The sequence below is a fragment of the Ovis canadensis genome, chromosome 5, assembly GCF_042477335.2.
Source record: "Ovis canadensis isolate MfBH-ARS-UI-01 breed Bighorn chromosome 5, ARS-UI_OviCan_v2, whole genome shotgun sequence".
Classification (NCBI taxonomy): domain Eukaryota; kingdom Metazoa; phylum Chordata; class Mammalia; order Artiodactyla; family Bovidae; genus Ovis; species Ovis canadensis.
In genome coordinates this window covers 73,947,137-73,961,435 of record NC_091249.1, presented here as the reverse complement: position 1 = coordinate 73,961,435, position 14,299 = coordinate 73,947,137, and the positions used below count along the sequence as shown (strand labels likewise).

Genomic DNA, 14,299 nt, shown 5'->3' with positions numbered 1-14,299 from the left:
CTCCCTCCATTTACCCTGTACCCCTGGACTCAGCAGACAGTCCTGGAGCCCATCTATGTGTGCAAACGTCTCAGGGACTTGGGGCCCAGCTTAAACATATTGCACATAAGCACTAGCCAGGTTCCTTCTGCCCCAATGGGAAGGACCCCTCTTCTTTGGCCATTGAAACCGTTAGGTTCACTTTATTTGCTACTATACATTCAGCTTCTTTCCTTGGTCATGTCTGAGGACAATTGCTAAATCACAAACGGTTTAAGAAAAGACTGCAGTTTCGACATGAGTGAGTCAGATCAACAAATCCTTTGGGGTTGATTCTGCTTCACAGCTGGGTCATCCCATCGCTCTAGCTGGGGGCTCGGCTGTCATTGCAACTGAACCCGAGGCCTGGGAGAGGGTTTCAAGCTGTCCATGCAGAAGGGCTGCACTGTCATGCTGTCCCTGTCCCCTCAGCGTGCATACTGCATATGCCTAGAAGAAATTGCTCTCTAAACATCAACACAGGCTTTCAGCGAGACAGATTTCTTATTGCATCTCTTCCCACATAAAAGACCTGAGTACCGAGTCTTTGCAGTTCAGAGCATCCCCCACCCCTCCCTCTTCCCACCCTGGAGCTCCCAAAGCCCCACCTCTCTCCTGAGCACATTCCACACACAGGGCTATGAGAGCTCACAGCAGCTGCAGACACCTGACTGGTGCTTTGTAATGATACTGCAAAGCAGTGTTCTGATTGGGGGTCAAGGTGTGATGGGGAGAAGAGGGTCAGGGCCTTAGCTGCACTCCATCCACTCATATTCTTTACCTCTTTGATGCATTTTCCTTCATTAACCAGAGCCCCCGAGAGTGAGGATTCTGATTCAGCCTTGTACCGACTGAGGAAGGAGATGGAAGAATTCCACTTAGCATTTAGATGGAACATATTTGGAAAACACCAGCACGGCACAGAGATGGACAGTACAACCTGCCTTGTGTGGGTGGCTACTAACACAGTCTACTGTAAGCGTGTATGGCAATCACATGTAAACATGACGGAGAGCAAACACGAGGACAGAGCTACAGTGAGATGCTTGCCAATGGCAGCTGCTCCCTCTGGGTGACTCCTTAATTTGGTAGGAAAGAGACCAAGGCTAACTGGTTTTCCTGGAGAGACCTTGGAGTCTCCTTGGTAAATAGTACACAGCACCGAATGAGTCTTCGGATGGAGGTTGTCTGCAGGGTTGGTCAATTTTAGAACTTGTATCCTTTTACGTATGGGATGGTAAGAAGAAACTGCTTGATGCCCTCGGCAGGCACCCTCTCCCATCCACAGGCCCCAGCCCCCAACCTTAAGCATATCACGTCCCAGGACTAAACTCAAATCTCTGCTCAAGGGCTAGTGTCTGACCACCTTCAAGTGCCTTGTATTAATCTGAAGTGAAAGGGCAGCTTCAGCTGACCCAGTAGAGGGAAGAAACTTGTCCTTCACTAAAAATCTGCGTTTCTTCACCCTAAGGTACCACCTGCCCATGGCAGAACCCCTGGTCTAGTGCAATCAGGGAAGAAGCAAACAGGAGAGGCTCAGAGATCTTCTAGTCCAACCCCTCCTAGCACACTGAGACTTAGGGAGAGGAAGGGACTCTGACTTATTTAAGTCACAGAGTTAGTTCTTGGCAAAGCCAGTACTCAACGCAGCTCTCTCCACTCTGAATGCATAGTTCCTTTCTATTTTTTCCACAGGATGAAATTTCAGTTTACTCGTTGGTGCAAATCAGGAGTTAGGGGAGACATCAGGTGGCTTTAAATTTTATTCCATTCCATTCTATCCCATAATGATTTACTGTGTGCCTACTGTGTGCTAGGCAGTGAACAGCTATAAAGGCAATTTATAACGTACAGACTCGTGCCATGGAAATTCTCCTTTTTGGTTTATCCCTATCAACCCTGCCTTCTTCAAACATATTCCTGTCCACTATTCCTCTTGGCCCCCACCTCCAAGCAGGATTGTGTCAGAGTGGTACTGGGAGTCCTGTGCCAAGGGACGGCTTAAGGGCAATCTTCTCTCATAGATCAGGACATGACGGACAGGGATGGGCCAGCATGAAACCTGGCCACCACAGGTTCTGTATGACAGAAAACTTTCAAAGATTAGACCAGGATGTCAGATGGGTTAAACTCTGATCAACTAGTCATGACTGCTCAGAGCACTGTGATGAGGATTGTTGAGCATGACCAAGTTCAAAGAACATGAGTGCAGTGGTCAACTAGTCACGTCTGCAACTGCCCAAGGATGTGGGAATAGTGGCCCATGCGCCATGTACTTGCTAGATACCACCTTAGAGGCCACAGCTATCAGCTGGCAGGGACCTTAGAGATCAGCCTGCCTAATTCTCCTCCTTGGTCCATTTCACATAAAAAGAAAACTGGGGTCCAGACAGGTGAAGTGACTTGATACACAGGAACTCAGATTCTCTGTTTCTTCCAGTGCCATTGCTCTCCAACCTTCTCTGTGGTCTTGAAGTATGCTCACCTCTCAGGAGAGGTTTACTGGCCCAGTTAACCTACTGAGGTATTTTATAATCTTAAGAACATAAATAGAAAACCCAAACCCCATAACTACCAATTGCCAAAGAACAAGGCTTGGCATTAGTAATAGATTATATCACTTTGTTTAGTTACATGAGCCAAGTTCAAACTTTTTTAAGCAGCAGGATCTTTTTTCTTTCAAATACAAAAACTCCCCAAGGAACTCTGATGTGTGAAAAAGACCAAGTTGGAGCCACTCTGTCTGAAGCTGTAGCAGTGCACTCTCACCCTGCCTGGCCATGCTCCCCCTCACAAATGGCCCCCAAGGCACCTCCTGAACATCCAAGGTGGACATGGCTTTGATACCACTCAAGAACACAAACTTTAAAATAAAACCCAATGAGAATGTTTTCTAAGTTGGAAAGGAGCTTGGAGATTGTCTTATTTATCCCCATGCCTCACATCCCCTCCTGCTCCCCGTTACCCCTGCCACCCAAACAACTTCACAGGTGAAGAAAAGGGAAGTCAAGCTGAAGGAGGATGAGGTGGTAGCTGGCCCCAGAAGGGTGACTGCTCCCAGATCGTCTCTCTGCATCACTCCAGGTGTGTCCCTGAAGCTCTGATGGCATGTCCACAGGTGTAAGCACACCTCAGGACCCCTTGGATCAAGACAGGTGCCAAAGCCTGAACTTGCCCAATATTGACGAGGGAGCTGCCAACTTGCCCCGCAAAATGAGCCTGGAGGCGCCTAGCCTGTTGTACTTTTCAGTTGAACCCGCTTCTACCAGTCCTTGCAACTTTGCCTCTTTACCCTAGCTAAGGCAGGAGGAGGGGCCTGGGCTGGGCCACTAAAGTCTCACAGGTTGTGAAATCCTGGGCAAGTCATTTTGCCTCCTGGGGCGCTGCTGGCCTCACCTGGAAAACAGGAATAATGCAGCTCACCCCACCTTCTTTCCAAGGTGCGCGGGGATCTGGGCACTCATGTCCAGGCACAAACTCTAAGTGTGAGCTGGGCACCGACTGTAAACGGACCCCAGCTTGCTCAATGAGAGACAAGGCAGCGCTTAGCAGAACAGGCCCAGAAACAGGCCCTCTCTCCATCGCTCCTGATGGTGGCTGCATGCCACTCCTCCCTGGTAACCAGGCTTCCGGCCACCAGCACTTCTGGGGCATTCTGGTAAAGGGAGCAGTGCAGGTCAGTGGCAAACACCTCATGACAGTGCATAGTTAACAAAATCAAGGAAGCAATATAATAATCCCAGGCACAGGACATCTGAGCCATAAATACATTATTTTAAGGATATACTTTTTTTTTCTTCAATTAGAAATGAGTTTATAATCCTGATTCTATTCACGAGTAACAATTTCATCATCACACACTACAGACGAGAAATGGTATGGTGAACACAGCTGCACGTCTACGAGGGGACGTCGGTCGGGGAGGAAGGGGAGGTGGGTGCCAGACCAAGCATCCGGCGCGCACCCAGGACACCCGTCGGAAGCGAGGACACTAATGTGGCAGTGGAACATCAACACCATGGAAACTCACAGACAGAAGCAGCTTTGTTCAATGTAAACATTGATCTTTTTTTTTTTAAAAGGACAGCAGTTCCGAGTTTCTCTCTCTCTCTCACGCGCTCGCTCTCTCTCCTTCTCATATACTTAATTTCTTTGAAAACGTAAACATTTTGGAAGGGCCTTGTCTGAGGTATTGAGGTATTCCTCGAAGGTTAAGGCTGTTATCAGTGCAGGCTCTGCTGGGCCTCCTTCAGTAAGCTGTCAAAATCCATGGCTTCGTACTTGGTTTTCACTGACGCAGGCAGGGCCTCTTCTGAATTAGAATCTGGGCGGGGGTGGAGGAGTCAGTGAGAGGGGAAGGCAGAGCGATTCAGAAAGCCTGCCAATCAGAAAATCTGCCACCGGGGTCAGCCCCACGGAGCGGAGGTGGCCTGAGGTTTCAGACAGCAGTGGGCAGTGGCTCTGCGCTCCTCTGGGCCAACTCTGCCATGTGGGTGGAGTCTCGGGGGCTCGGCTGCCCTGGCTGCAGGCTAGGGATGCCTGAACCAGAGCCCTCCCCCCAGGGCTCCTTTCCCGCTCCAACAGCCTCTAATTCTCCTTCCCCTAATGGTTTCTTGCCCTTTAGGAAACCAGTGCAGAAGTCACATAAGGCAGACAACTACGATGTCCTCAGAGTGTGGCTGGGGAACTGGGTCCCCCCACTGGGGGACACAAAGTCAGGAGCACTGCCTGGTCAGGTGCCTCCGGGGTCTCCTGATGCTCAGATCTGCACTGTGGAGGCTGCAGCAGACTCTGGCCTACCACGAACTCTCTCCCAAATTGTACTTGTCCTTCTTTACCAACTTGCCCCCAGATGCTAAGGGCATGGTGACAATATCGTTTCGCTGTGGCCCAGTAATGGACAAGGCTGCTGCCTGTCAGGGCCACCATGGATGGCAGGGCGGCTACCGGCCCTGTGAGGTCACAGACACGGCAGCCGTGGTTCTGCCCCCTGGCTGCGAACACGAGGCTGGACCTTCCAAGGGACCATGAGAGGCTTCATCTCTTTGGTACCAGTCCTGGCATAGGGCAAGATGGGCCAGAGGCCAGAAGGAAAGCAAGAGGACAGCCTCCAGGCTGAGTGGCTGCCAAGTTATTCCCACCAGCATGGGGGAGCCTGGTCTTCCCCCATGGCTCAGGGGTAAAGAATCTGCCTGCCAATGCAGGAGACATGGGTTCAATCCCTGGGTGAGGACAATCCCCCGGAGAAGGAAATGGCAACCCACTCCAGGATTCCTGCCTGGGAAACCTCATGGACAGAGAGCCTGATGGGCTGTACTCCCTGGGGTCACAAAGAGCTGGACACAACTGGGTGACTAAGCAACAATCACAGGGCAGCCTGGGCATGGGAGCCATGTCCAGAGGGGGCTTTCGGTTCAATAAAGGAGGCCACTGCCCCCAGAGCTTCGGGTATGAGTGGGATGCACAGGGCCTGCATACTCACCGTAGTCAGTATAGCGGGGCCAGCAGAAGTGCCGGAGCCCCCCGTAGCTCAGCTGGAAGGAGGGCTCGCTGCGCTTCCTCAGGGCGGCGCCATTCCTCAGGGACAGGGCTGCGTGCTCAGAACACCGGTAGGTGATGAGGCCATGCTTCTCGCCTCTGGAAGGAGAGGAAACGGGCAGCGTGTCACTGGGCCAGCCTGGTGGGCACTGTCGGGCCAGCCTGGTGGGTACTCTCAGACCAGCTGCTACCAGGTGAGGAGCGGGAAACCACGAGTCATGAGTCAGTCTTTCGGGCTCCCCGAAAGACACGATGACGGTCACTGGGTTGGCAATAAAGCACTAGTAAGTGCTGGCCGCCACCCATCGCCTCACATGCTCTTCACACCCCTGTGACCAGGAACTCTGGGACGAGGAACAGGCTCTGAGTTCAGGATCTGCCCAAAGACAGGGGGCAGAGCAGGGACTCACAACCCAGGCTTCCTGCCGTGAAATCTGAGGCTCTTCGTGGTCCTCTCTATTTCCTTCATGACCCCCATTTTTCAGGATCGGCCACACCTATGCTCCATCCTGCCACCCCCGCGCGCTTCAAGTCAGCCTCAGCTGCCACTTCCTTTTCTTAATTAAACGTTCGTTCATTTCTTTGGCTGTGCTTGCAGCGCGTGGGCTTTCTCTAGCTGCGGCACTCGGGCTGCTCTTCTTGGAGCTCACGGGCTCCAGAGCGCACGGGCTCAGTAGTCGTGGCAAGCGGATTCTCTAGCTGCACACAGGGTCTCTAGTGGTGGCACACAGGCTTAGCTGCCCCATGGCATATGGGATTTCAGTTCCCCAACCAGGGACTGAATGCACGTCCTCTGCATTGGAGGTGGATTCTTAACCAGCGGACTACCGGGGAAGTCCCTCAGCCGCCACTTCTTTGGCTGTTAACCTGTCCTTCGCCTTCCCTAAGATTGCTGATTTTGCACATACGTCTCCTCCACGCCTGCCTATTCAGCTTTCTCTCCCTGCCCTCTGACAATACCACCCGGTGCTCAGCTGGGCTCAGGGCACCAGGGAAAGGCACAAGACAGTGACCCTCCTTGGCTGTAGTGATTGTTCAAGCATGAACCTGTCACCCAAAACAGAACCCCGAAGATTCCATGCCCTATCTTTGCTGGAACTCCTGCTTCCCTGGGTAGGAGATATGCTTACTGCTGGAGATAACCACTTTGCAAGCATGAGGGAAGCCTGCCTGAGAAGAATGCCAACGTGAGGGGGACCTAAAGTCAGATCTACACTCATCAGTTCCACAATCAAATGAATCCTGATCTATTGGTCTGCTACTCAGACTCCTCAAGGACAGCACCATCCTACCACTCAGCACAGGCCTACAGACCTCGAGTGCCTCACAAACACTCGACTGAATTGCGTTTCCTGACACGTCTCTGAACCAGGCCAAGGCTGGAACCCTCTGACTCTAAATATCCGAGACTCCTGAGTACTCTTTAAATCTTAACACACTGAACCGTCTCCTTAGAGATTAATTTGCTTGCTTTGTTTTTACACGGGATACCTTCATGGGATATCCTGAAGACTGCACAGAAGGTACATAGTTTAATTTGCGTCATGACTTTTTAAAGCAAATTATGACAAAAATGCATATCATAAAATTTACCACCTTTATTATTTTTCAGTGTATGGTTCAGTTGTGTTAAGTACATGCGCGCATGCTAAGTGGCTTCAGTCGTGTCCAGCTCTTAGTGATGGTATGGACTGGAGCCCACCAGGCTCCTCCACTCATGGGATTTTCCAGGCAAGAACACTGGACTGGGTTGTCATTCCCTACTCCAGGAGATCTTCCCAACCCAGGGTTTGAACCCATGTCTCTTACATCTCCTGCACTGGCAGGTGGATTCTTTACCACTAGAGCCACATTGTGTTAACTTACACTGTTGTAAGATGGATCTCTAGAAATTTTTCATCTCGCAAAACTGACACTTTGAACCCATTAAACAGCAACGCCTTATATCCTCTTCTCCCAGCCCCTGGCCACCACCATTCTACTTTCCATGTCTGTGCGTTTAACTCCTTTAGATCCCTCATGTGAGCGGAATCACACAGTATGTGTCCTTTGTGACTGGCTTATTTCACCCAGCATAACGTCCTCAAAGTTCACGCATGCTGTAGCACGTGACAGGATGGACTCCCATCCTTCTTAAGACTAATATTCCACGGCATGCATATACATCTTGCTTATCCATTCTTCTTGAGTTGTTGCCAACTCTTGGATATTGTGAATAATAGTGCTATGAACATGTATGTGCAAATGCCTCTTCAAGATCTTGCTTTCAATTCTTCTGATTATATACCCAGAAGAGGAATGGCTGGGTCAAATGGTAATTTTATGTTTAATTTTATGAGGAATCCCCATACTATTTTCCATAGTGGTTGCACCTTTTATTGGCTTGTTTGGGTTTCCATAACATCAGTTGGAAAAACCCAAATGAACTTTTTGGCCAACCCACTACATTCCAACTCACAGCGCACGAGGATTCCAGTCTCTCCACATCCTCACTTGTTACTTTTCCATAGCCATCGTAAGGGTTGTGAGATGTGTAATGATTCTTATGTAGAAACTATTTTCTCACTGAAGTTTTTAAAAGTCATTATTATATTAGAATTTTAAAACCTTAATAACTCAGTTTACAAGTAATAACAGGAGATACTTCAGAATTATTTCAAATCTGATGAAGTTTTGACACGTAAGTTGTGCATTTATATGCAGCCTATTCTTACAGATCTCCCGAGAGATGAAACACTGCTTCCCTGGGTGAGTGGGACACAGGGCTGCAGCTGCAGAGGAACGAGGGATGGAATAACATGGGGTTTGCAGCCAAGAGTGCAATGCAAGTGTGCCTTCAGCCACCACGGGCTTTTGGCAGCCCCATACCAGCTCTAGGATGGATAACCAGAAGCTGACACATGGGCTGCAGACCCTGCTCTGCCACTAACTAGCTGCTCAGCTGACTTATCTGCGCCACCCAGAAAGGAAAGCAATGGAAAGAGTAAGGCTGCATGTGTCACACGCAAGTTGGGAAACTGAAGTAAGACAATGCGTGAGAGTTGCCTCGCACTTTAGCAGACATCAGTACATGTTTGCGGCGATTCCTGGGCTGCAGAGTTGTTACTGGTCCTCCCTTCTCGTGTACCTAATGGTAGGTTTGTCCTGGAAGTCTTCTTGGGCACCTTCAATGTGGTGAGCCCTGAATTGGGACCTCTGCACACCCCTACTCCCCTCCTCTGTGAGAGCCTGACTCACCTCTTGCTTCTCGTGAGCACCTGGCACTCCACAATCTCGCCAAACACTTCAAAGCGCCTCTTCAGCTCACGTGAGCTCATGTCACTGGAGAGATTTCGGACGTACACCACGCGGCCTTCGCCCTGCCCAAGGAGGACACAGAGGGACCTGTCATTAGGGTTGCTTCCTAGAGCCCCCTAGATGGCGGGCTCCCACAGAGTCCTCATCCCCAGTCCATGCCACCCGGCTGAGCAAGCGACACCAGCTGGGACTGGAGTCAGAGACAGGATAATGACAGGTGCTATCCCAGACGACCTGCCTTATGGGAGGAGGGGGCTGTTAGGCATCGGATGGGAGGTGGCCCGGAAGGAAGCGATTGCATACTTGAAGGGAATGAACAGAGACTGGGCAGAGACAGGAGAGGGAGTCACCGCTACTAACGTAGCTTCTGTATCTGTTTGGAGCCTGACTTCTTCTGGCACTGGGGGAGGTGCTGAGGATGCTAGAGGGCGAGCACTGGCGGCCAGGTCGCTACAGGGCAGAGGGGGTGGGGAGGACAACAGTGGGACCGGGGCCTAAGGATGTGGAGCCACCGATAGCTTTGGTTTTGCCAGGATACTATGTAGACACTGGCCACCTTTAGGAGCCAGGCTCCTAGACTGGCCCAGCAGAGGGGGGTGCATCAGGGAAGCCTGGTTGGGACCTCCCCGCACCCCCCCACCATCATCTAGTGACTGGATCCAGTTAAAGGCATGGCCATCGGAAGAGTGGCTTTGATTTGCTGGAGGAACTCCAGCTGTGCTCCTGGTGGGCAAGACCACCAGGGTCTGGTCTAGACAGGCTTTCTCCGGAACAGGTTAAGGCCAGCGGTCCTCCAGCCATGCACCTCAGAGGGCAGCGGTCCAGAGAGAGCACTTCTGTACAGTCACAGGCGCTAGGTATGTTCCCCAGGGTGGCCCAGGTCAGCTCCGTGTAAGAGTGCAACCGCCCCCTGCCCACCCCCTCTCTCCTCCCCCCACCCGCCTCCTCCAGGACCTTGAACTCACAAGGCTCTCTCCAGCCTTTGCACCCCCGTCCTCCTGAACCTTTGCTTGGATGGCTTCTTCCATCCCTTGGGGCCTAGCTCTCTGAAGATGCCCCTCCCAGACAACCATGTAAATAAATCCTCCCCACAAGTCATAACATGATTTGTTTCAGACATCTTAGTCGTGGCGTGATTAATTTCACAGTGCACCTCCCAATCTGTAATTACAGTGTTTACTGCTTTGCTTATGAGTCTGTCGTCTCTCTCTCCCTTCTGGCCCAACCATAGGAGTGGAGACCTTGTTTGTCTCATTCACTGTTGCCATCCAGCATCTAGAACAGGGCCAGGCATGCCACAACTACTGAATGGTCACACAAGGATCCCAAGAAGTTGCTCCATGTGGTTTTAAGTACCTGCTTGCAGACAGCTGCGAGGACACCTCTGGGGTATGCATACCTGAGTGTGCCCTGCCCTGAAGTACCACGTTGTCGGGGGAGGAGGGCACGTGGGGGCAGGGTGTGGGGGTGGTGGGGTGGGGTGTATGGAAATCCAGTGAGAGTCTTTCTGTGCTTCTGTCTTGCTTTCCCTTCCCTCCTTTCTAATGATATGAGGACACTGACTCCAGCTTCCTAATGACTTTTCCCTGCATGGTGCTCTGCAACAGGTCCACCAGGCACAGCCTGGGCCTCTGGACTAACTCTGGAGGAGGACTAGAGAGTCGGGCAGGGAGGAAGAGACAGGCTCTCTTGGTCCTTTAGCCCAGATCACACCAGGGGACCCTATATACAGATGAGTAAACTGAGGCTCAAGGAAGTTGCTCAAGGTCACACAGAAGTGGAAGCAGGGCTGGCTCTGCTCCCTCATCAGTGCTCACCCCCTGGGCCCTGTCGAGCCTCTGATACTGAGCCCTAAATCCTCACCAACAGCACACCACCCCACCCCACTCCCAGACAGCCCCTTGGCTGCATTTTGCACGCGCCACCTTTGATGCCCTTTGGTGACCCTTGTGGTTTTGTAAATGAGAGAAATACAACTATCTCCTGTAGTCCAGATGACCTCAGAGCACTTCAGGTCTCTGAAGCCCCCACACTTCCTGACGCCCCTGCTTGTCCCCATTCACTCTGGGCTCTGGGGCCCCAAGTCACTTACAATGGCCTTTTCCCGCCGCTTCCTGGCATGCCGGACGCTTGGCGTTCCGTCTGAACACGACCCTCTGCTCTCACATCTGTCAGTGAACAAGCAAAGCAGACTCACTCACTCTTAGCAGGGACCACAGTGGGGCGGGAGGAGGACTTGCTCCAGGAGGCGAGCGATTGTTTCTTCCGCTTTGTTAGGACTCATTCATTAGTGAAGGTAGGACTAGGGGAAGGAGCCCAGCTCTCCGCCTCAGCGGTGACCACCCAGGGCCGCATGTGGGTCTGAACGTGTGACTGACACACGCCTTCTACATTGCGAACCATAAGCCCTGTGAACCTTTCTATGCTGTTGGGGGTGGGAAAGGCCCTTTTGCTTCATTATGATATTTGACCTGATGAAGAAATATCCTCTGAGGTCTCATGCTTCCCCATTTTTCAGATGAAAATCTTAAGGCTCAGGTTCAAGATGAAATTTTCCCCAAAGCTAAGAAGTGGGGAAGCCAGAGCTAGTCGGAGGTCTGCTGATTCTAGACCCACGGCTCCCCCTCCATTTGTGCTGTCTGGCCAGGCAGCAACCTCGGCCATCACAGCCCCCACACCCCAAGCAGCCAGTGGGCTACTCAGCTGGAGAAGCTCCTGGGTGCCGCAGGCCTGCGCCCTCCCAGGCACCTGTCTGCACAATGCTCTCTCTTCCCAGTGGCCCGGCTGCTGGAGGGGAAGGAGCTCCGCATGTAAGGGGGGTCGAGTGCTGACTCTGCCACACACCGTCTGCATCCTTGGGAACACAGCAGAGAATGAGAGCAGGGGCTCCAGAGTCAGCTAGTATTCCGATGCTGATTCTACTACCTCTCTGCTGGTGACCCGGGACTGGCTATTTAAGCCAGTTCTTCATCTGTAAACTAAGGAGAATCAATTATATTTGCCTCCTCAGCCATTTGGGAGGATCAAATCAGAACATACCTGTACATGCTTAGCCCAGGAATGGCTCAGTACTTGCTGGCTATATTTTCCTATTGAACCTTTTTGAGCCTCAGTTTCCTCATCTATAAAATGGGGATGAAAAGCACTTGAGATTCCCTCAAGTAACTCTGTGAAGCTCAAAGAGGGTAATAGAAAGGGATGTGACTTGCAAACTTTAAAGCGCTATATAATGAGAGTACCGTTATCTACTTGCAGCAGCATTAAGTCTTCCCCCATGAAGAGCTGAGAGGGACTTGAAGGTGCTGCAAAGTGAAGTAAGTGAAGTTGCTCAGTCATGTCCGACTCTTTGTGATCCCATGCACTATAGCCTACCAGGCTCTGAGGAGCCTCTCAGTCCACGGAATTTTCCAGGCGAGAGTACTGGAGTGGGCTGCCATTTCCTTCTCCAGGGGATCTTCCCAACCCAGGGATCGAACCTGGGTCTCCCGCACTGCAGGCAGACGCTTTACCGTCTGAGCCGCCAGGGAAGCCCTGAAGGTGCTGTAGGGCTTGTTAAACCAGCTCAAAGCCTTCCTGTTGATTGATGTTTGGTAGCAGAAGCAAAAGTAGAGAAATGCTGGTCTGGAGAAGACTGATGACTAGTTTATCCAACTGACTAGCCATCAAGCTCTGCTAGGCAGCTGAGTAGGAACCAAGTTAACAATTAACTTTCTCCAGCGAAAGCCAGCCTGAACTTAGCCCAAAAGTGAGAAAGAGGAAAAGGAGAATCCATGGTGATTGAGAGAGGCCCCTGACTCTTGTGCCAAGCCCATGGGTAAAGGGCTGAACAGGCCAGGAGGGGAAGGAAGCCAAGAAGCTCCAGCTCTGGCCTTGGGGGATGTGCTTCAACAGGAGAAAAACCTTAGTAGCTCCTGAACAGACGCTGCAGAAGAAACCAGCTAACGTGAACACAGACAGACTAGCTCAAAGCGACCCGCTGGGGAAAGGAGAACAGAGCTGAAAGGGGGGCTCAGAGAGGTCTGACAGAAGATGGCTCTGACTAACTGTTCTGGCTTATTACATAGACAGGCTTTTACAGAAATTGCTCAAAACGAGTTTATTTTAAATAACAGATAGTCCAGGGCTTCACCATATTAATGTCTGGGGTTGGGGGGGCGGGGAGGGTGGTGTCCAGAAGTCCCCTAAAATCCAATGCCCAATTAGTTGTCTGCGTACATTTTAATGGGGAAAGTAAGCTTTGTTTTCATCAGATTTTCAATTAAGAGCCACCAGTGTGTGTGTGTGTGTGTTAGTTGCTCAGTCATGTCCAACTCTTTGCAACCCCATAGACCATAGCCCACCAGGCCCCTCCGCCCATGGGACTCTCCAGGCAAGAACACTGGAGTCGGTTGCCATTTCCTTCTCCAAAAGGAACTATAGCTAGAAAGAAAGTGAAGTCGCTCAGTAGTGCCTGACTCTTTGCAACCCCATGGACTGTATGTAGCCTACCAGGCTCCTCCATCCATGGAATTCTCCAGGCAAGAGTACTGGAGTGGGTTGCCATTTCCTTCTCCAAGAGCCACCAGTAGAGATAAGAAAATATAAACAGGAATTTTTCTAAGGTTATCTTTCTACTACCTGAATTCTGTTTCTCAGAGTCTAGCGCTCTAGCAATGTCATCATTACCCCGGAACTTGTTAGAAATTCTCCACCCCACCCCCGACCTACAAAACCTGAGGCTCAGGGGGCGGGGCCCAGCCAACAGCTTGGCAAGGAGGCCTCCCGGGGATCCTGCTTGCTGCACTGCTCTGAACCCAGGAGCGCCATCTGGTGGTCACTCAGGTGCATCTCGAGCAGAGGGTTTGGGACTTGCACCCACGCTTCTAAAGCCTCCCCATCCAAAGAGCCGGATCCTGCTGTCATCAGGGAAGAGAAGCAACCTGTCTCCACCAAAAGACGCCAGACTTCCATTCTTTCTGCCCAGCTGCCCACAGAATTCTGGAACGGCTCCTTCTACAGTCCGGTTCAGTGAGCCAAGACGGGATAAGCAAATGCTTATGACACGTCATCCTGGTGTGAAGGAAAAAGAGCTCCCCCACTGGGTGGCTGACTGCTGGAAGACTGCACAACTCCGCAGCACCGAGAAATGAGAATAAACCTTACCATTGCTTTAAAGCCGGGTTTTTGGTGTTTTTTAAGAACACGTTAGAATTCTGCTAATCTTTGTTTTACAAGTAAATGTCACATAGGTATTACACTGTATAGATGTGTTGACCCTTGAACAACACAGGTTTGAACTCTGAGGGTCCACCAACACGGGTTTTTTTTTCAGTAGTAAATACCACACTGTCAGAAGTTGCTGAATCTGCAGATACGGAGTTACCTTGGATGAGGAGAGTAGACTATAAGTTATACACAATTTTTGACTGTGTGGAGGATTGGTGTCCCTAATCCTTACATTATTCAA

The 14,299-nt window shown here is 51.1% G+C and overlaps 2 protein-coding genes across 5 annotated transcripts in view; one reads left to right on the top strand and one right to left on the bottom strand.

Moving 5' to 3' along the window:
• PDE6A (phosphodiesterase 6A) overlaps nt 1-1,871 on the top strand; it is a 128,958-nt gene extending 127,087 nt beyond the window's left edge. Inside the window, exon 23 of the mRNA XM_069592414.1 lies at nt 830-1,871. Within this exon, the coding sequence (XP_069448515.1) occupies nt 830-873 (44 nt within the window). The 3' untranslated portion in view covers nt 874-1,871. The remainder of the gene's footprint in view (nt 1-829) is intronic.
• PPARGC1B (PPARG coactivator 1 beta) overlaps nt 1,702-14,299 on the bottom strand; it is a 116,214-nt gene continuing 103,616 nt past the window's right edge. For 2 of the 4 annotated variants that reach the window (XM_069592410.1, XM_069592409.1), the window contains 4 exons: nt 10,946-11,021; nt 8,794-8,915; nt 5,501-5,655; nt 1,702-4,342 (listed from right to left, as the gene is read on the bottom strand). In XM_069592410.1, coding sequence (XP_069448511.1) covers nt 4,242-4,342; nt 5,501-5,655; nt 8,794-8,915; nt 10,946-11,021 — 454 coding nt within the window. In that variant the 3' untranslated portion in view covers nt 1,702-4,241. The remainder of the gene's footprint in view (nt 4,343-5,500; nt 5,656-8,793; nt 8,916-10,945; nt 11,022-14,299) is intronic. The other 2 variants (XR_011257344.1, XR_011257343.1) reach the window with 1 other exon arrangement.